At 43.9% G+C, this 20,338-nt stretch overlaps 1 protein-coding gene across 3 annotated transcripts in view; it reads right to left on the bottom strand.

Annotated features, from left to right (window-relative positions):
* Positions 1-208: 208 nt before the first annotated feature.
* GCNT1 (glucosaminyl (N-acetyl) transferase 1) overlaps positions 209-20,338 on the bottom strand; it is a 47,655-nt gene continuing 27,525 nt past the window's right edge. For all 3 annotated transcript variants that reach the window (XM_042964478.1, XM_015535436.2, XM_007077504.3), the window contains exons 3-5: positions 16,345-16,516; positions 4,385-4,500; positions 209-2,516 (exon numbers count right to left, since the gene is read on the bottom strand). In XM_042964478.1, coding sequence (XP_042820412.1) covers positions 1,086-2,372 — 1,287 coding nt within the window. In that variant the 5' untranslated portion in view covers positions 2,373-2,516; positions 4,385-4,500; positions 16,345-16,516 and the 3' untranslated portion in view covers positions 209-1,085. The remainder of the gene's footprint in view (positions 2,517-4,384; positions 4,501-16,344; positions 16,517-20,338) is intronic.

Below are 20,338 nucleotides of genomic sequence, written 5' to 3'. Positions count from 1 at the left end.
CACAAAAGAGAACTGAGACAGTCATATGGGGGCACCATGAAAACAAAGTTTTTTTTAAAACATGTCTTTTAATGTTTGTTTATTTTTGAGAGACAGACAGCGTTTGAAGGGGGGAGGGGGAGAGAAAGAGGGAGACACAGAGTCCCAAGCAGGCTCCAGGCTCTGAGCTGTCAGCACAGAGCCCGCCCGACAGGAGGCTCGAACCCACAAACCGCGAGATCATGACCTGAGCCGAAGGTGGGCGCTCAACCAACTGAGCCTCCCAGGCGCCCTTGAAAACAAGTTTTTATACAGTACAGCTTGAGGAGACTGGGGGGGGGGGGGGGAGAAAGTAGAGAAAAATATTTGGAAAAACTAAAGTGTCTCTCTGTAGACACTAGAACAACAAAGATATCTTAACTTTTTAAATAACCTAAGAGATTTTTTTCTAATAAGCTAAGATGATTCACAGAATCAACTAAACTAGACATGATCACTTTCTTGTTTTAAAAAACATCTATACATTGTTGGAAGGGAAAATTAGTCAGAAATATTCGTGTTCAATCAAGCCCCCTTTTTCAAGTTCCCTGAGATGACACATACTGATAACACACACAGCACAATGTTACGACAAAGTTATTTACAACGATCACTTAAAGTCAAACTCCTTATGTCACCGAATAAATCCTGCAAGATAAATTATATCCTTACAATTGGTTGTTGCTACAAATTTATTCAGATCAAGAAAACTGTCGTATTTAAAGCTCTCAAAGTAATTTTGGCACAGACGAAATCCTTTCGTTAAGTCCCTGAGCTCTTTCAACAGGCTGGTTTTCGCACCGTCTCTTCCCCAGCCACCAGGGCCACTCACCGCCCGTCCTGGCCCCATGCTAACTCTAGGTCAACATGTGATGCTATAACCTTTCTAGTCCACTGTGCTCCGGAGAAACCACAGAGCTTGGAGGATACGCACAGTTGGGAGTCCCCCACCCCCAAGGGCGCCCCCTACAGTTCCTTGGATGTGTATGAACAAGGCAGAAGAATCGGATGGGGTGCGTCTCGTCTCACGCATGGGTTTTATTTCTCAAGTTGCCTACGATGAAGAGTCAGCGTTTCAGCGTCTCCAGGGCTTTGTGCCGCAGATGCTCATCCAAACACTGGATGGCAAAGAGGTCAATGTCCGTGTCAAACTTGTTGGCAAACAAGTGGTGCTTTCGTAGCATCCAGTTCAAGTCACCTGCTCCGAAGACACACACAGAACGCACGTGGACCCCGCTGCAGGGCGGGTAGGGGGCCCCCTTGGAGACATCACCTTCAAAGTACTGCCACTTGACGAACCTCGCGATCGCGTGCATGTCAGACATGTCATACTTCTGGCTTAGGGACAGTGAGCCTGGGACTTCGGGGATCCTCTGGATAGTGGCCCAGAGATACTCATCTGGACTGTAGGTGTCTTTGGCCCACTCCATAAACTTCTGGATCTTTTCATTCTCTAGCACATAGCCCACATACTTCCTACTGACCACAAAGTAGGCACTGCCCGAGAACAGGGGCGTTTCAAGAGGAGGGTGCATTTTGTCCGTCCCCGTGTTGGTCAGCTTTCCATTAACAACTGTATAATGCTTTTTCCACCTTTCTTTTTTATTGGATGGCATTCTCTCGGACTCTAGGCTGTTTTCGCCCATTAACGATTTGAGCTTCCGGACAATCTCCAGGTTGGTTTTAATAGGGAAATCCATGCCGCAAAGATTTATCAAGTACCTCCAGTCTGCACTCATCCGGTAGAGGTCTTGCATGCAGTTGAGGTCGGCCTGAACCCGACTCCAAGAGGCATACACCACGCTCTCCAGCTGACTGGCCACGAAGACGTTACTGAAGCAGGAGGCGATGCCCATCACCGCGGCCAAAAAGGAATCCTCTGATTTTCTGTCCACGTGAATGCAGTAGAGATTCTGAGGCATATAGATGGCCCTCAGGAGCCTGTCAAGCATTTCGATTTTGTGATGAACCACTATAGAATATGCAATGGGAAACTCTGCCTCTTCTTTACTAAGGGGCTCTACGATATATTTGCGCCTCTTGACGAAAGAATTGCAATCTCTGGTCATGTTTATATAGTCGCTGGTTGTCCACCGAGGGCGCTGCCTAAATTTCACCGTTAGAATTTCAAGCTGTACCTTTTGGATTTCATCTACATCCCCCTGTAAAATTTTGGTACAATTAATATTACTATTAGGATTCTCCCCAACCAGCTCCAAATGCCCAACACTTACAAATTCGGGCTTTTGATGAATTCTTAAAACAGAGAAGGTGACTAGGGAGAACACAAGAAGCAAGAAGCAGTACTTAGTGGGATAAGAGAAAAGTCTCCTTCGCAACAACTTTCTCAGCATTTCAGACAATGATCGGGGATTTTCCTTAATTAAGGGCAGTCTTCCAGGCTTCAAACAGTCATGATTCCCCTTCTGTCGTGGCCTCGAGAGGGGTCAGTTTGCATCTGTCAAAACGGCAAAGGCATCTTGAAATGGAGAATGGCACTGAAAGAAAAACAGAAGGAATATATATAAATATGGTCTTTGCCGACATCTTCTCAGGTTTAAAAACCATCCTCTTGGCTAGGTCAGGTATTTAAAATAGAACCAAATTGGCCAATTAGAGGAAAAGGGTAGTGTCAGAAGAAACACACAGTCTGTAATATTAATACTAGATTAGTAAAAAAGAATTCAAGGGGGGGTGCCTGGCTGGCTCAGTCGGTAGAGCATGCAACTTTTTTTTTTTTTAATGTTTGTTTATTTTTGAGAGAGAGAGAGAGAGAGACAGCGTGAGCAGGGAGGGTCAGAGAGAGAGACAGAGAATCCCAAGCAGGCCCCGCATGGGCAGTGCGGAGCCGGGTGCGGGGCTTGAACCCACTAACCGCAAGATCATGACCTGAGCGGAAATCAAGAGCCGGGCGCCTACCCGACGGAGCCAGCCAGGCGCCCTGAGCAGGCAACTCTTGAGCTCAGGGTTTTGAGTTCGAGCCCCGTGTTGGGTGTAGAGATTGCTTAAAAATAAAATCTAAAAAAAATCTATGTATAAAGACGTGCTAGAATGTCCTATAATAAACATTTTACCTCTCAGGAATATTGAAGTACAAATCAGAGTTGAAGACCTAAGCTATAATTATTTTAACTCTCCACAGCTGGTGAGGTGAGTTCCCGCTCTCCCCTCTTAAGAGTTCTATTAGCACCCTTTGCCTTGAAATCATCACTAATCTGGGTTCCTCCCGACACACCCATTGATGTCCATTGGGTGGCACCCCTGGCCCCAAATATGTGAAGAGATCAGCTCCATTCTGCTCCTCACCAGTTTGGGACTGGAGGTGCTCTTAAGGAGAAGTTCAAAAATAGCTGTGACCTTTAAAGACTCACGGCGAGGGGGGACAAGTCCACTGAATTTTCAAACTAAACCAGAAAGGCCTGATTTGGGCCTGTTCTGAACACCTCTCCTAGTTCCATACTGAGGGACCACAGGAAGAGAGGACACACACAGTCCAAACCAGGGACACGGATGCCTTTCCTGCAACGCTTTTCACAGGTTCGAATGATTAAGGCTTGTGAAAAACAACAGTTGTATACAAACGATAACGTATGACAGGCCTTTTGTCTAGATTCCAACGAGGAACCCGGCCTGTTTTTATTATGTTTACAAGGATTACCAAGTATGTTTTGTTTGCAAAAATCAATTTCATAACTAACAAGGGCTACTGCTCTTTTTTTCTTTGAAGATTTTATTTTACTTATTTATTTTTGAAAGCTTATTTTGAGGGAGAGAAAGAGAGAGAGCGAGCACGTAGTGGGGGTGGGCAGAGAGAGGGAGAGAGAGAATGCCAAGCAGGCTCCACGCCGTCCGCACAGAGCCTGACTCGGGGCTTGATCCTGCAAACCGCGAGATTACGACCTGGGCCGAAATCAAGAGCTGGATGCTCAGTGAACTGAGCCACCGAGGTGCCCCTAAGGTTTTTTTTTTTTAAGTAATCTCTACAACCATCGTGGAACTTGAATTTACAATCCGAGATCAAGAGTCCTATGCTCTACTGCCTGAGACAGCCAGGCGCCCCCAAGTGCTACTGTTCTAACAAAGAAAGTCAAATAATATTGATCGTCTCCATATCAGAGTTGGAGATCTGAAACTGGTTTTTGTTTTTTTGAAATTGTTTTTTAAGACCAGTTAGCACTAGAACTAAAAGTTCTAACTAAGAGACTAGATTAACACTAGAACTTTTAAATATTTAGTTAGCAAATGAATTGTGAATATTAACAACAGAAATAAAAATAAACAACTGGCCATTATTAGTATAATGTTATGAAAAGTATTTAGATTTTTTTTTTTTTTGCCATTTAGAATTAAAGAAAGTCTGGCTTACTTAGTTCTCAGATCCCAGGTAACAGCGTTTGTAGAGGGCCTCTCCCGCAGTCAGGCTTCTTAAATGTACCAGGCATTTAGCGATGGTGCTATGCCCCACGAGGCTTTTTAAAAAATCTGTGAAACGAAAAGGGAAATACGTGAAGGGATGTAACACACACGTAAGTGTACATACTCAAAAGCATGCTGGTGAACGAATCCTATGTATTCACTTTTTGTTTCTCCGAATTATGGCTGGTTCACTTTTCTCTTTTAAAATTTCTTTCCCGCCAGTCTTGTTTTCCTAATGCTTGTTGTGTATGGCTCAAGTTTGAAAATATTTGCAATTTGGGTCAAGCTTTTCCAAAAAAAAAAAACCTCTAATAACACGTCCCAAAGTGGGTGCCAAAGAATAGTTTAATGGTCGAATATGATTGGAAAATCCAATATGTTTTACCCTCCTCCCCCCCCCCCCCCGACTGGGGAAGATATCTATGCTCACTGGCCCATTAAAGACAACCTTGTAATTGAGTTAGTGGCTTAGTTCATCTTCTTGCAAGTATCTCCTCCACCACCACCCAACACCAGACCTGTATTCAAGAAACATGGGGGGGGGGGGGGGGAGGGGGGGAGCCTGCTAAAATACTTAAGCATCGCAACCGCTAAAACATCAGGTCATATAAACAAACTGATGCCACTAAGCAGTTCCTACCCTTTCCCGGCTCAGACATTTGAGGCAGTCTCTATGCAACCACTAAACGATCTGATCTCTAAGCTAAATGAACAGAGAAACTGAAGTGGCCTCCCACTACAAAGAAAATAAACTTCTGAAAAGTAACCTAGAAAAGTCGGTAAACAAAAGGGCAACAATGACAAACCTTGGGCAGGGTCCCTGGACAGAGGTCTGACTTCCGGAGTTAACACATTATAAGATGTCCCTTTGCAACAACAACAAGAAATTACAAGACACAGCAAGAAACACACAAGTCTGGCCCAGATACAGGAAAAAAAGCAGTCAATTAAAAACCGTCCCTGAGAAAGTTGGGGCATTGGACTTCAAGACTTTAACTCAGCTATTAGAAGTATGTTCAAAGAACCAAAAAACTAAAAGAAAGGATGAGAATATTTAACCAAACTGAGAATCTCAATAGAGAGAAAAATTATAAAGAAAAAACCCAACCGCAATCTGGAATTCAAAAGTACAATGACTGAACTGAAGAAGTGTCTAGAAGGGCTCCACAGCAGGTGTGAGCTAACAGAAGAAAAAATCAGTGGAACTGAGCAGAGGTCAAGTGAGAGTATCCAGTATGAAGAACAAAAAGAAAAAAGGTACAAGAAAAATGAACAGAGGGGGCCCCTGGGTAGCTCAATGGGTTAAGTGTCCCGACTTTGGTTCAGGTCACGATCTCACAGTGAGTTCGAGCCCTGCATTGGACATTTTGCTTTCATTGCAGAGCCTGCTTCGGATCCTGTGTTTCTGCACTCCCCCCTCCCGCCCCCCATCCCTCCCCTGCTCATGCTCTCTCTCTCCAAAAAATAAATCTTAAAAAAAAAAAAGAGAGAGAGAAAAATGAACAGAGCCTCATAGACCTGTGAGGTACTATTAAGCATATTAACAGGTGCACAGTAGAACTTGCAGAAGAAAAGGTGGGGGCGGGGGGACAGGAAACGGGAGAGGTAGAAAAAAATATTTAAATAATGCTGAAAACTTCCCCAATTTGATTTAAAAAAACTAATCTACGCACTCAAGAGGTGTAATGAGCTCCAAGTATGCAAAATGGTACAATCGTTTTAGCAGTTTGGTCATTTCTTACAAAGCTAAACATAGGCTCACCTTTCAACATAGTGATCGTGTTCCTAGGTTCGTTTGATGGTCTAAGACAGTGGCCTATGCTGGACAATGTTCTGTGTGTTCTTGAGAAGACTGTGTATTTTGTTGATGTTGGGTGAATTGTTCTACAGATGTCCATTAGTCTAGTTGGTTTATATTATAGTTCAAGTTTTCTTGTTGACGTTCTTCCTTCTATCCATTTCATAATTATGAAATGTCCTTCTTTGTCTCTAATAGTTTTTGTTTTAAAGTCTATTTTGTCAGATATTCGTATAGTTACCCTAGCTCTTTTTGGGTATTTGTCTGCATGGTGTATACTTGCATTCTTTTACTTCAACCTAATTGTGTCTCTAAATCTAAACCATGTCTCTTGTAGATATCCTATAGGTGGATTACTTTTTAAAAATCGATATTGCTGATCTCTGATTGGAGATCTTAGTCCATTTACATTTAATCTGCTACTTAAAAAAAATACTTATTCTTTTGGGAGAGCACAAGGTGGGGAGGGGCACAGAGAGGGGGACAGAGGATCTGAAGGCGGGCCCTGCACGGACAGTCTGACAGCAGTGAACCTGAAGTGGGGCTCGTACTCACAAACCATGAGATCATGACCAAGCTGAAGTTGGACGCTCAACCGATTGAGCCACCCAGATGCCCCTAATCTGCCATTTTGCTATGTGACCCAAACACACACCAAGGCTTCCTCACCCAGAGTCTACTAAAAAACCTGGCAAACATTTTAGCAGGGATGAGAGAGTCTCTTAGCAGAGACAGAAAGTCTCTCCCTTGAATACGGGTGCCTTTCCTGAAAGGGAAGACTTCCTTGTGGACCAACCATGAATGCTTTTAAGTAGAAAAACACAAGTTAAGAAGACATGGAAGAAGGGGCACCTGCGTGGCTCAGTTAAGCGTCTGACTTCGGCTCAGGTCACGATCTCTCGGTCCGTGAGTTCGAGCCCCGCGTCAGGCTCTGTGCTGACTGCTCAGAGCCTGGAGCCTGTTTCCGATTCTGTGTCTCCCTCTCTCTCTGACCCTCCCCCGTTCATGCTCGGTCTCTCTCTGTCTCAAAAATAAACGTTAAAAAAAAAAAAAAAAAAAAAAAAAAAGACATGGAAGAAGAAAATAATTCCACCATGTTAAGAAGGAAAGCCAGGACCTAACGGCAATAGATCTTAATACGTGCCTTTTTGAAATTAAAACCAAGAAGCACAAAAATATTAAGGTCTATAAATAATGAAAGTAAACTCTGACCTTTTATAATGCTGATACTAATTAAGGAGAGCTGGTCAAGGAAGGGGACAAGAAGAAAGAGGTCAAACGCACCCGAGGTAACAATTCAGTCTCTAGAAGCGTTCCAACAGAAGAAAATGAACAACTCCAACTGGTCAGGATTCGGGTGCAGTGAAGTTCTCACTGGAGTAGGAGGACAGACAACAATGACCTCAGGGAGAGTGAGAGAGGAGGCAGCAAGTCAAATTGGAAAAGCAGACAGTCGAGAGGGAACTGATTAAACAGACCCAAGAATCCCAGGCTGACTGACAGTAGGGAAAGAAAGAATCAGCTCTATTTATGCTACAGGTGTTCAAAAGTGTCAGAGAAATGGTGGCAGATTCTAATGGGGGGGTGAGAGTGCTTAAAAAACAACAACAACAACAAAACAACAACAACAAAATAGTTTTGACTGGCAGCTGTTTGAAAGCAGCTGGGTCTTGGGGCACCTGGGTGGCTCAGTCGGTCAAACGTCCAACTTTTGGTTTCGGCTCAGGTCGTGATCTTATGGTTCCTGATCTCACCAGTTGTGAGTTCGAGCTCTACAGTGGGCTCTGTGCTGACAGCGCACAGCCTGCTTGGGATTCTCTCTCCCCTTCCTTCTGCCCCTCCCCTGCTCACGCCCTGTCTCTCTCAAAGTAAATAAATAAACTTTAAGAAGAAAACAGCAGTTGGGTCTTGGGGGGCCTGGGTGGTTCAGTCAGTTAAGCATCCAGCTCTTCGTTTTGGCTCAGATCATGATCTCAGTTTTGGGGATCAAGCCCCACCTTGGGCTCTGCACTGACAGTGGGAGCCTGCTTAGGTTCTCTCTCTCCTTCTGCCCCTCACCCGTTTGCACATGAGCTGTTTCTCAAAATAAATAAATAAACTTTAAAAAATACGAAATAAAAAAATAAGAACAGTTAGGTCTCTACCCTGACAGCTGGCCAAGACCCGAGATTTCATTTCTGCAGCCTGGGGCACACCAGGCCTAATGGAAAGCGGGGTTTCCAACCAGGGAACAGTGGGGTTAAGTGAACGCAAAGACAATAGGTATTGAGATATCCTTCCCTATTTCCAGCTATCAGTTCCCAGCACTTTGACAGCCAAGCCAAAGCATGAGTTTATTTACTAGGGAATCCAACCAGGCCAAGCCTTAAATACGCTGCTTAAATTGGAAATTTCCCCAAATGTTCAAAAACAGATTGTGTATATGGAGAAGAAAATTAATAATAATGTCCTCAGAGAGATAGGAAAAAATACTGCATTCAACCAGTCAGTAATTAAAACAGATTATATAGCCTGAAAACAGACAAAACAACACTCCCACCCCATATGCTCTTTTGCAGTATGACCTTGTATTCTACAATCAAGAACAGTCAAAATTCCTTTCCCCTTGAATCTGGTCAACCTCATGACTACATTGACCAGAAGAGTTTGGCAGATGTGACACTGTATGGCCACCAAGGCTGGGTCATGTAAAACCATGCTGCTTCTGGGGCACCTGGGTGGCTTAGTTAGTTGAGCATCTGACTCCTGATCTCGGCTCAGGTCTGGATCTTAGGGTTGTGAGTCTGAGCCCAGAGTTGGGCTCCCTGCTGGGTGTAGAGCCTACTGGAAAAACAAAAAACAAAAAACTATGCAGCTTCCAATTGGTGGTCTTGGAAAATCTGCTCTCCAGAAATTTCCCTGAAGAACCAGCTTCACTGTTGTAAAAAGCCACATGGAGAGTCCATGGTACCCAAGTCAACAGTCCCAGATGAACCTAGCCTTCATTCATCCCAGCCCAGGTGCCAGACATGTAAGTGAAGAAGCCACCAGATGACATCAGCTCTTAGCCACTCAAGTCTTATCTGAATTCCTGACCCACAGAATGTGTAAGCAAAAAATAAAAATGGAAATGTTTATGTTATTACTTTGGGGAGGTCTGCTTCACAGCAGGGACTAGAAAAAATAAGAAACCACATAAACAGAACACTTAGCAAATGAAAATGAGCTCTTAAGAAAATTAATGACATGATAGGAAAAACTGAAAAACTCAATAGAAGTGCTGGAAAATAAAGTGAGAAAACTCTCAGGGAGTTAAGCAAACAGGCAAACCAACTGGTGGGGAAATTAGAGGGGAAAAAAAAAAATAGTCATTTAGAGAAAGAACCAGACCAGAATAACAGGACCTCCAGAAAGGCAAAACAGAAAAAAAAAAAAAAAAAAAAAAAAAAAAATGGAAGCAATTAATTAAATGGCTGAAGATTATTTCTCACAAACAAAGAATGGGTGCCAGATTGAAAACTCCTTGGAATACCTTCAACAATGCTGAAGGCAATAATTCCAGATGAGAATTCTTTGAACCAGATAAATTATTATGTCAATTAAAGGTAAATTAAAATTTTTACATCTTGAGACATGGAAATTCGCAAAACATTTACCTTTATGCACTTCATCTCAGGAAATTACTGGAGGATAAGCGCCATCAAAACAAGTATAGGGGTGCCCGGCTGGCTCAGTGGGTAGAGCGTGCAACTCTTAATCTCGAGGTTGTGTGTTCGAGTCCACTTTGGGGGTAGAGTTTACTTTAAGAAACTAAACAACACCAACAAAAAACCTCAAGTATAAACTAAGAAAGGAGACGGTGTAAGAATCAGAAAAGGTATATCCCAGGATGATAGTAAAGGAACCTCCTAGGCCATGTCACAGGCCAACAGACAACCCTAACAGGCTGGGGCAGATCAGAAGGTCCCAGGAGAGATGTCTTCTAGATGGAACTGTTGGAATACATGAAGGGAAGAAGCATATTGAACACCGATTTCAACTACAGGCAGAGTTTGGGCAGTGAACTTGTGAACAAAGTACTTTGCAAACAAAGCAAATGATGGAGGGTTGGGGGTGGTAATCATTGATTCCAAAGAAACCAGAGACACGCAATGGTGAAAAAAGCAATCGGCGTGCTCTGTGGCTTAGCTCTGCCGGGCATCAGTCTTAACGCACACACTAGCCGTCCAATCGAGACCCAATGAAACCTTAATAGGAGCACAGAGCAACGGGAAAGATGGTCATTGAAAGCAATGGGTTGTGTGCTTTGCCCAGCGTTACATACCTGCCCGTGGGAGAGGCTCTAAGTGACGTCGTTGCTCCAAGCGATAATCTCATCTACCACCCCTCCTGTTCAATCTCACCCATCACCTCTCCCAATGGTAATGAGGAGACAGAAGAAGTGGGGGGCTGTTTTCGCAAGGATAAGTACGTAGGGAGATATGTGCAAAGGAAGTCCAGAAACCACTGATTATCAAAGGTAGATTTCGGTTTGCAATTAAGTTCGGAAACGGGAGAAGGCCTTACGATGTAAAAACTAACAGCTAAGTATGACTAGTGCACGACTCCGTATTTTAAAGAAACCAATTCCAAAAGATGACATTCATCCCAATCACACACTTACTAGTTTCAGTGAATTTAGCTAAGTATCACTACCTTAGAAAATGGAAAAAAAAAAAAGAAAGAAAGAAAGAAACGAGCGACCTGTGGCTCAGGCTCTATTTCCTAAACTCTTTTTAAAATAATTAACGGTAATAATGAAAAGGCAGAGCAGGAAGAGGGAGGGAGAAAGGAATAATACAGGTTTTGTTAAAAATTTATGACGTAACCTATTTAGACCTCCAAGTGGAAGGATTTAGCGGATTTATGTGAATATGCGTATACATATGTACACACCCCTAAGAACGATCAGGATTTTTCTCTTGAGCCTCTCATTACCCTCAAGACTCCGAGACAAGGGGCAAGATAAAAAGGGCCCTGCACTCGTTAGCTCTGTTAACCTTGGGTAAGGTTAGAGCTGACAGGTGAGTCAACGGGAAGGAAGAAAAGGGTGGATTTCAAAAAGGTAAACTCCTTTCTTCTCGGCAATTTCCACCACGGTAGTTCTGGCTTCGGTCCAAACAACACTATTATACAGGAGAACAGTTCTCTCTACCTGTCGCCTACTGTACCACTTTGAGTAGTGGAAATGGTTTTTTGTTCTTAAAAACATATACGTGCGCATAACACGTGCGTAAACAAACGGCCAGAAGGTCAAAGCCGGGTCCACAGCCATTGTCTTTCCACTGCAGGAAGGATGGTCTCAGTTCAGTTGGCCTCTAGTCCCACTGGAGACTCCTCTGGGGCTCCATTTCACAAACTCCCAAGGACCGTCGTTGCGTGACCCAGAGGCTGCCGTGACAGGAACAAAATAGCCACTATTGTGATCAACGCTAAAGGTGTCTGTCCAAGGATCTCAGAGGATGGCGACTCAATCAAGGGTGACCAAGCGCCATCCTGAAGCAGCCAAGGGAAGGGGCAGGAAGCAGCTAAGACCCCAAGGCCATGTCCTGCCATTCAGGGTAGAGTTCTTTCACCTGTGCGTCCATGGCCTCATCGGAGGGAACCTTGCCTGTCACCTCGGGTTTCAGAGGTGTCACATTTTATTTTTAAGGGTTTTTTTTTTAAGTGTATTTATTTATTTTGAGAGAGAGAGAGAGAGAGCGCGCGCGTGCAAGTGAGCAGGGGAGGGGCAGAGGGGGGCGGAGAGAGAGGATCTGAAGTGGGCTCTGTGCTGACAGCAGAGAGCCCAACGCGGGGCTTGAACTCAAAATCCGTGAGATCATGACCTGCGCAGAAGTCAGATGCTTACCAACTCAGAAGTCAGAGGGCTTCCCGAAAAAGAGCCTTCTGTTCGCTCAACAGACATAATGAGTGATTCTCTGTGCCACATTCTGTGCCTAGCCCTGCGGTGGGGGGAGGGGGGGGCGCTGGGTTCAGCCCTCTCCTTCAGTCACACCATCTGGTGTTTCAGTTGTAAGATCTTATTTTGTGTGGAAAGAGGGCACAGGAAATGGGGTCCAGAGCTGTTCATAGTAGGTTTCCTATTGCCTGTGTTTCTGTGGCTGGACCCCAAGAAAACTCTGGAACAAACTCTGGGAGATGGTGACCGAAACTGTGGAGCTTGGTGTTTTTAATCATGCTCCTAAGCTTGGAGCACCCCAAGAACTTTTCCTGGCCAGTCTGGAGGAGCAGACGCTGTTGGGGTCTCAGGAGCTTGTGCTAATGTGACACCTCAGGGGGTGCCTGGGTGACTCAGTGGGTTAAGCATCCGACTTCGGCTCAGGTCATGATCTCACAGTTTGCGAGTTCGAGCCCCATGTCCGGCTCTGTGCTGACAGCTCAGTGCCTGGAGCCTGCCTCAGATTCTGTGTCTCCCTCTCTCTCTCTCTCTCTCTCTCTCTCTCTCTCTGAATGAGCCTCACCCCTGCTCATGCTCTCTCTCTCTCTCAAGAAAATAAACATTAAAAAAAATTAAATTATATAGCATAACTAATGAGAGTTTCTCAATGACCTGTTCCTGATTTTAGATGAAATTATACATAGGTTTCATCTGTGTGATCACCTATATGAAAGAAGGGAAGGAAGGAAGAGGTTAAGAAAGGGTTCTCTACACCTGAATTAATGGCATGAAAAGGTCTATAGATTTTTTTTCATTTATTCACTATACTATTGTGGGACGAAGCTATGAACTTCAATGAACTTCATTCATTGCTGGAAATAGCATTCACTCTTCTCCCTATTGCTTCTTCCCCTGGAGGCACAACCAAGCCCTTAAGTAGCTGATGCCAGCAAGAGGAACTGAAACCTACCATTTCTGCCTAGCGGCCTCGGCTGGCCAGATGCACCGCACCCAGGTCTCTGCTGCAGAACTAACTGAAAGCTGTAAATCCACCAAGAGGGAAAGAAAGGAGATGCACCTGGGTGGCTCAGTCAGTTAAGGGTCTGCCTCTTGGTTCCGGATCAGGTCACGATCTCAGTTCGCGAGTTCAAGCCCCGGATCGAGTCATGATCTCACTTCCCAAGTTCGAGCCCCACTCTGGGCTCTGTGCTGACAGAGCCTGCTTGGGATTGTCTCTCTCCCCCTCTCTCTGCCTCTCCCCTACTCATTCTCTCTCTCTGAAAATAAATAAACTTAAAAAAAAAAAAAAAAAAAAGGAAAGAAAGGATCCAGAAGGCTTCCTCGAATACAGCTGACCTGAATCTTGGAAGATGAGTAGGATTCAGACAGTAGGAAAAAGGAGAGAGAACACATCTGAAAGCCTGAAGCAAAGGAAGAGACTTTGATGTATGGCAAACCCAGTTTTAAAACGAAAAGGAAAGTGAGAGATAATAGCTGTTTGCCCCTCATGTTCCATAGCCCTGAAGACCTCTTTCCAAAATCTATTACGACAAGAAGTGTGTTTCTCAATGTGGTAAACCACAACAATGAATAGATTTTTTTTTAATGCTCATTTATTTTTTAGAGACAGAGAGAAAGACCGCACGAGCAGGAGAGGGACAGAAAGAGAGGCAGACAGAGGAGTCGAGCGCACAGCCCGATGTGGGGCTCGAACTCCAGAACCGTGACGTCATGACCTGAGCCAAGTTGGACACTTAACCGACTGAGCCACCCAGGCGCCCCAAAAGAGGCTTTTTAAATTAAGAGAAGACACGGCATGAAGGAACATATGTTAGGAGAGCACTGGGAGGAGTGAACCCAGGTTGTGTGAACACAGAAAACCTTTGTAGGTTAGTGTCATGAAAATTTGAAGGTAAAGAACAATGATCATCTGTCTGCCCCCCTCTCAAAGACTGCCTACACATCTTTAGTGTTATCCCACTTTCCTGAATGCAGGACTTAGGGCTAAACTAACTTTGAAATGGGACAGACAGGTCCACTAAGGCGGCAGAGTTCATTTGTGGAGGCAGACCTCGATAGACTTAAATGAAATATATCTACTTATGCATGTGCGTGCACACACACATTTGTAAAAAAGGAATCTTCACCTCATTACCACTGCAGGCCAAAATCAAGCGTGAGAGATCTTATCGTTCACTTCAAACTTCCAGACTGAAAAGTAGTAAACTTTTTTCTTTCACTTTTTGAAATCTAATCCTAGGTGGTTTAGACTATTGAATAGACCACCACGGTGGTATGGAAATGAAACTTTGGATTTGAAAGGCACGTTCAAGTTCATTTTGTCCGCTCTTAATTTGGATGATGAGAAAACTAGGGCACAGAGAGCACATGGCTGGCCGGGCCACACATCAAGAACAATTCTCTAGCAGAGACATCTCAACACTGGCCCTGGTTTCCATCCCACCTGCTCATCACACAGCCCGTGTGTCAAGCATTTTCAGAACAATCCCGATTTCAAATATTCCAGGCTTTAAATACTTCCCAGGACCAGAAGTTCTAATTCCAAAAGACTAGATTCCTTTTTGTTTTTAAAGGAAGTCCTAAAATTCCAGGTCATAACATGTGTCTGGATTTTTGGCCTGCTAATCACAATTGTCAGGGTAGATGTTCTCTATCATACAGAAAAATATCAAGTTAATCTTTGGCAGAAATGAGAAGTGCTCTTTTCGACATGTTAAAGTCCAGCTCAACCTCTAGGTCCTGTCCCCAAATTGCAGTTGATCGTCCCTTCTTTGAAATCGAACGTCACTCACTCACAGAGTGAGCCACAGAGAAAAACAGCAGTGTGGACTCATATAGGAGGGACTATAAATCCCAACTATGTCATGTCCTTTTTCTTTTTTTAATGTTTATTTATTTTTGAGAGAGAGAGAGCGTGAGCAGGGGAGGAGCAGAGAGAGAGGCGGACAGAGGATCCAAAGAGGGTTCGGTGCTCACAGCAGAAAGCCCGATGCGGGGCTCGAACTCACAAACCATGAGATCATGACCTGAGCCGAAGCTGGTCCCTCAACCAACTGAGCCACCCAGGTGCCCCACAACTATGTCACGCCTTAATGCATGATTTCAGCAAGCTGCCTAATCTCTCCAAGTGTTATTAGCTTCCTCATCTGAAAAATCGAGGTCATAATGCCCTCCTCATGGGGTTGGTGGTGTTTAGAAAACCCTACAAAGCACTTCGTACAGGAACTAGTATGTGGTAGCTTCTCCATAAACAGAAGAGGTGTCATCACCATCATCTCCCATTTTAGCATGAAATTCCACATAACCTGGTCTCTGTAACTGGTCCATGCACATCGTCAGTGAGCTACTGGTAATTGGGCTAGTCTCAGACTCCTAGCCCACCCCCTCTATTCATGCTGTTCCCTGGGAAGGAAGGAGGGAGGGAAGGAAGGAAGTTCCCTGGGAAGGAAGGAAGGAAGGGAGGAAAGAAAGAAAGAAAGAAAGAAAGAAAGAAAGAAAGAAAGAAAGAAAGAGGGGCGCCTGGGTGGCTCAGTCGGTTGAGCGGCCGACTTCCGGCTCAGGTCATGATCTCGTGGTCCGTGAGTTCGAGCCCCGCGTCGGGCTGTGTGCTGACAGCTCGGAGCCTGGAGCCTGTTTCAGATTCTGTCTCCTTCTCTCTCTGACCCTCCCCCATTCATGCTCTGTCTCTCTCTGTCCCAAAAATAAATAAACTTAAAAAAAAAAAAAAAGAAAGAAAGAAAAGAAAAGAAAGAGGGAGAGGGAGAAAAAGAAAGAAAGAAAGAAAGAAAAGAAAGAGGGAGAGAGAGGGAGAAAAAGAAAGAAAGAAAGAAAGAAAGAAAGAAAGAAAGAAAGAAAGAAAGAGGAGAGAGGGAGGGAAGGGAAGGATGGAAGGGAGGAAGAAAGGAAGGAAGGAAGAAAAAAAAAAGAAAGGAAAATCCCCTTTCCCTCAACGAAAGGTACAGCAATAAATGCCTTGGATGCTTTTGTTAAATGTACCTTCAAGCTCATAGTCTTTTCCAGATAAGAAAACCAGAGTACAGTATCTAAATGCTCCCAGTTACGGTGCGTTGGGGAGCATACCGTGAATTTGAAGCCCCCTGTGTGTGGTCTGACAGATGGAGTCTCTATAAAGAAACCTCAAAGAACTGGCCGTACGGCGTGGTGCTCATCGAATCTTCGGCACGGACCTTACCTTTCTGCACAGCGCACGAGGGCGGTTGGGTTCGGTCAGGGGTCTCCAACTCCTGAGAGACACAGCACTCTGCTGCTCCTCAGCAGGTGGGCGGTGGACAGGGGCTGGGGAAGCCGAGCTCGGGCCAGGCTGAGCGCGGGGAGCGGAGGATGACGATGACCGGGAAGTCCCGCTGCAAGACAAAGTACCAATCAGGTTGTACTTGCACAAGTCCGAGGACTCCCTTTCTTTTTTATGTTATTAACAGCGTCTGAAATTGACAGGCACTTGATGAACTATGTGTTCGCTACAGCGGTGGTTTCATTTCCTTACAAAGGAGATTTTAAAATTGATGGCACTTTTACCCTCGAAGTTATTTTGGGATTAAGGAGATTGTTCACGAGAAGAGTTACGCAACCCTGGAACTAGCTACTTTCCCTCTCACTTTGACAGTCAAGGAAACTGAGGCTTTAGGCTGTCTTGACTAAGGTCATTGGCTCCAGTTTACCAGCAGGGCTGACTCCCCAAAGGCAGAGGGAACAGAGCAGTCTCACTTTCCGGCCAAGAACAACCCTGGATCCAGTTGTTTTAACTGCTTCGAACCATACCTTGCCCTACCTCCTACCTTCCAAGGAGCCCCAGAACCTTCCAAACGTTCCTGCGGGTGTCAGTAAGACAAACTCTTCTTCTGAAGGCTTCAGCCCTAAGGTACAGCAGAGCAACCTCTTCAACCTCAGATACCCAGTGTGATAAGTGATCTGACCATTCCCTCAAAGCAGGTGCATAAATTTGAGTGGCAAACTTTATCCAACATTTTCATTGTATCCAGATTACATTTAGGTATCTTTCTTGAATTCAAAGGTATTGCCAAAGCCAAGAATGAGGGAATTCTCTACGTAATAACATGAAAAAAAAAAAAGGTTTTCGAGATGAAACAGCATCCAGATAAGCTGCATTCCAGTCTGTACAGAATAAACCCATTAAAAAACAAGGCTCCAAATATATTGTCAGTGATCACTGGACAAATTTGAGAAGCACACACCCGAAAAGATTCAGTGGTCCTCTTTTTGTTTGGGGGAAGGGGTATTTTTTTCAAGCACCTTTGAAATGTTTAAGTCTTTAATTTTCACTCAAAATTGCAAACTGAGATTAAATGGCCCAAATCCTCCAACATAAGCTCCGGTTAAACAGGCTCGCGGGGCGCCTGGGTGGCTCAGTCGGTTAGGCGTCCGGCTTCGGCTCAGGTCATGATCTCACAGTCTGTGAGTTCGAGCCCCGCGTCGGGCTCTGTGCTGACAGCGCAGAGCCTGGAGCCTGCTTTGGATTCTGTGTCTCCCTCTCTCTCTGCCCCTCCCCTGCTCATGCTCTGCCTCTCTCTGTCTCAAAAATAAATAAAAACATTTAAAAAAAATTAAAAAAAAAAACAGGCTCGCAAAGCATTACAGTAAAGACACTTTCCAAACAAACAAAAAGCTACTTAGAGTTCTAGGCCGGTTACACATCATTTTCGTATTCCCTTCTGATGCCTGTCGAGGGACACTACTGACTTATATTTGTGAGTAGATGTCATAGCATCTGGGATTCAATTTCCTATTCTGGTTTTTGTTTTTTCTCCCATTATTTTTTAATGGACACCAGAGAGTCTTTATTGTTTTTGCCACAATTAGTAGGTGTCTTATAGTTGGATACTAAGGGTATTTCCAAATTATATTGTTATGAACATGAACTATGCAATCTTTTGAAGATACACATAGTGTTTTCTCTTGGCTTTATAAAGGATTTCTAGGAATAGGATGCTTGGATCAAAACTTCCAAGTTTCTGTGGCTCTTGACTGCCTTCCAAACGGACTATAGTCACTTATACTGCCACTCATAATATCTGAGCACCATTTTCTCTACATTTACTATGTAATTATCTTAACTATGTACCACATATTCATCCACTGTGTAATTATTTCTGTCAATATCCCAGCTGTAAAATGCTACATCACTGAGTTTCATTTTGTATTTCTTTGATTACCAGGGGCTCAATATTTCCTCTTGAGTATGTTTACATGGGAGAAGAAGGACAGTTTAGTAGCAATGATTTCAGCTCTGAAGCCAGACTGCTCAGCTCAAAAACTGGGTATCATCACCCACTAACTCAGACTCCTGTAAGCTCTTAACTTCTCCAGGCTTCGGCTTCTTCTCTGGTAAAAATTATAACAAATGAGAACAACAAGAACAGAGGCACCTGGGTGGCTCAGTCGGTTAGGCGGCTGACTTTGGCTCAGGCCATGATCTCATGACCATGTCTGGGCGTTTGAGCCCCGCATCGGGCTCACTGCTGTCAGCACAGAGCCTGCTTCAGATCTGTCCCCCTCTCTCCATCTCTCTTAAAAATAAATAAACATTAAAAAAAACAAGAAGAAGAAGAAGAATTTTTGGCCATTTGATTGAATTAGGGTCATGTGTACCTTAGAGTTTTCATAAAGAAAAATATAAGTCAAAAACTTATATTTAACAGATGGGCCCTTAATAAACATTAGCAATTTGTTCATTATTATTATTATTCAGATTTTCTCTTCTCTGGACAACGTTCAAATCTTTAGTTTATTCTTACAGGTAACTTTTTTCAGACCTCCAAAATCAGCAACTGTATTTCAGGTTTACTAACCCGAATGTACTCAATTTAATTCCACACCCAGGCAGCTATTACACAAAACAGAATCCTAGGTTCTGGGGGAAAAATACAATCATAAAAAATGTGTCTCCCTGATCTCAAGGAATTCACACAAAGGTTATCGGTTGAGCCTTCTGGGGGAAATTATAGGTTGGGTCAATATAGTTAAAAACTATTTTGGGAACTGGCAATGCAAGCTGGTGCAGCCACCCTGGAAAACAGTATGGAGGTTCCTCAAAAACCTAAAAATAGAACTACCCTACGACCCAGCAATTGCACTACTAGGCATTTATCCACGGGATACAGGTGTGCTGTTTCGAAGGGACACATGCACCCCCATGTTTATAGCAGCACTATCGACAATAGCCAAACTATGGAAAGAGCCCAAATGTCCATCGATGGAAGAATGGATAAAGAAGATGTGGTGTGTATATATATATATATATATATATATATACACACACACAATGGAGTATTACTCGGCAATCAAAAAGAATGAAATCTTGCCATTTGCATCTACGTGGATGGAACTGGAGGGTATTATGCTAAGTGAAAGTAGTCAGAGAAAGACAAAAATCATATGACTTCACTCATATGAGGACTTTAAGAGACAAAACAGATGAACAGAAGGGAAGGGAAACAAAAATAATATACCAACAGGGAGGGGGACAAAACAGAAGAGACTCGTAAATATGGAGAACAAACAGGGTTACTGGAGGGGTTGTGGGAGGGGGGGATGGGCTAAATGGGTAAGGGGCACTAAGGAATCTACTCCTGAAATCATTGTTGTACTATATGCTAATTTGGATGTAAATTTTTAAAAATAGAAAATAAAATAAAAATAAATAAATATCATAAATTGCAAAAAAAACCCAAAAAACCTATTTTGGGAACAATGCATCCATTATAGTGCTGAAAGGAACTTTCCAGAACAGCTAGCCAGCCGGGCTAGAAACAATAGCTCTGAGGGTGCCCCCTGGGGCTGGGGAGGTTACAAGGGACTCACTCCTGGGATGGCCATACTCCACTAGCAGCTACTACTTCCGGAATTTTTGTTGTAAACCAAGTGTTTTGTTCATTAGCAATGGTGTTAGAAATGAAGCTTCCTGGATGAACTTAATGACTTTTAACGAGATTGACATGAGAAAAGAGTAAGCAAAGATGAGATGGGGTGTTCCAACTCTGTGGATGGAACTGGGGCATCCCAGAGGTGCGTTCTGCACGCATATCAAAAGGACAATCAAGCCCAGCAAGTCTATTAGCCCAGGATAGTGCCTTGGGCGCATTCCTGGGTCCCACCACTGATTCCAGAAAACTCATGACTACTTGATTGCAACCCGGTGATCAGCTGAA

Source organism: Panthera tigris, chromosome D4 (assembly GCF_018350195.1).
Source record: "Panthera tigris isolate Pti1 chromosome D4, P.tigris_Pti1_mat1.1, whole genome shotgun sequence".
Classification (NCBI taxonomy): Eukaryota; Metazoa; Chordata; class Mammalia; order Carnivora; family Felidae; genus Panthera; species Panthera tigris.
The sequence above is the reverse complement of the archived record's forward strand: the minus strand, read 5'-3'. Positions and strand labels throughout refer to the sequence as shown.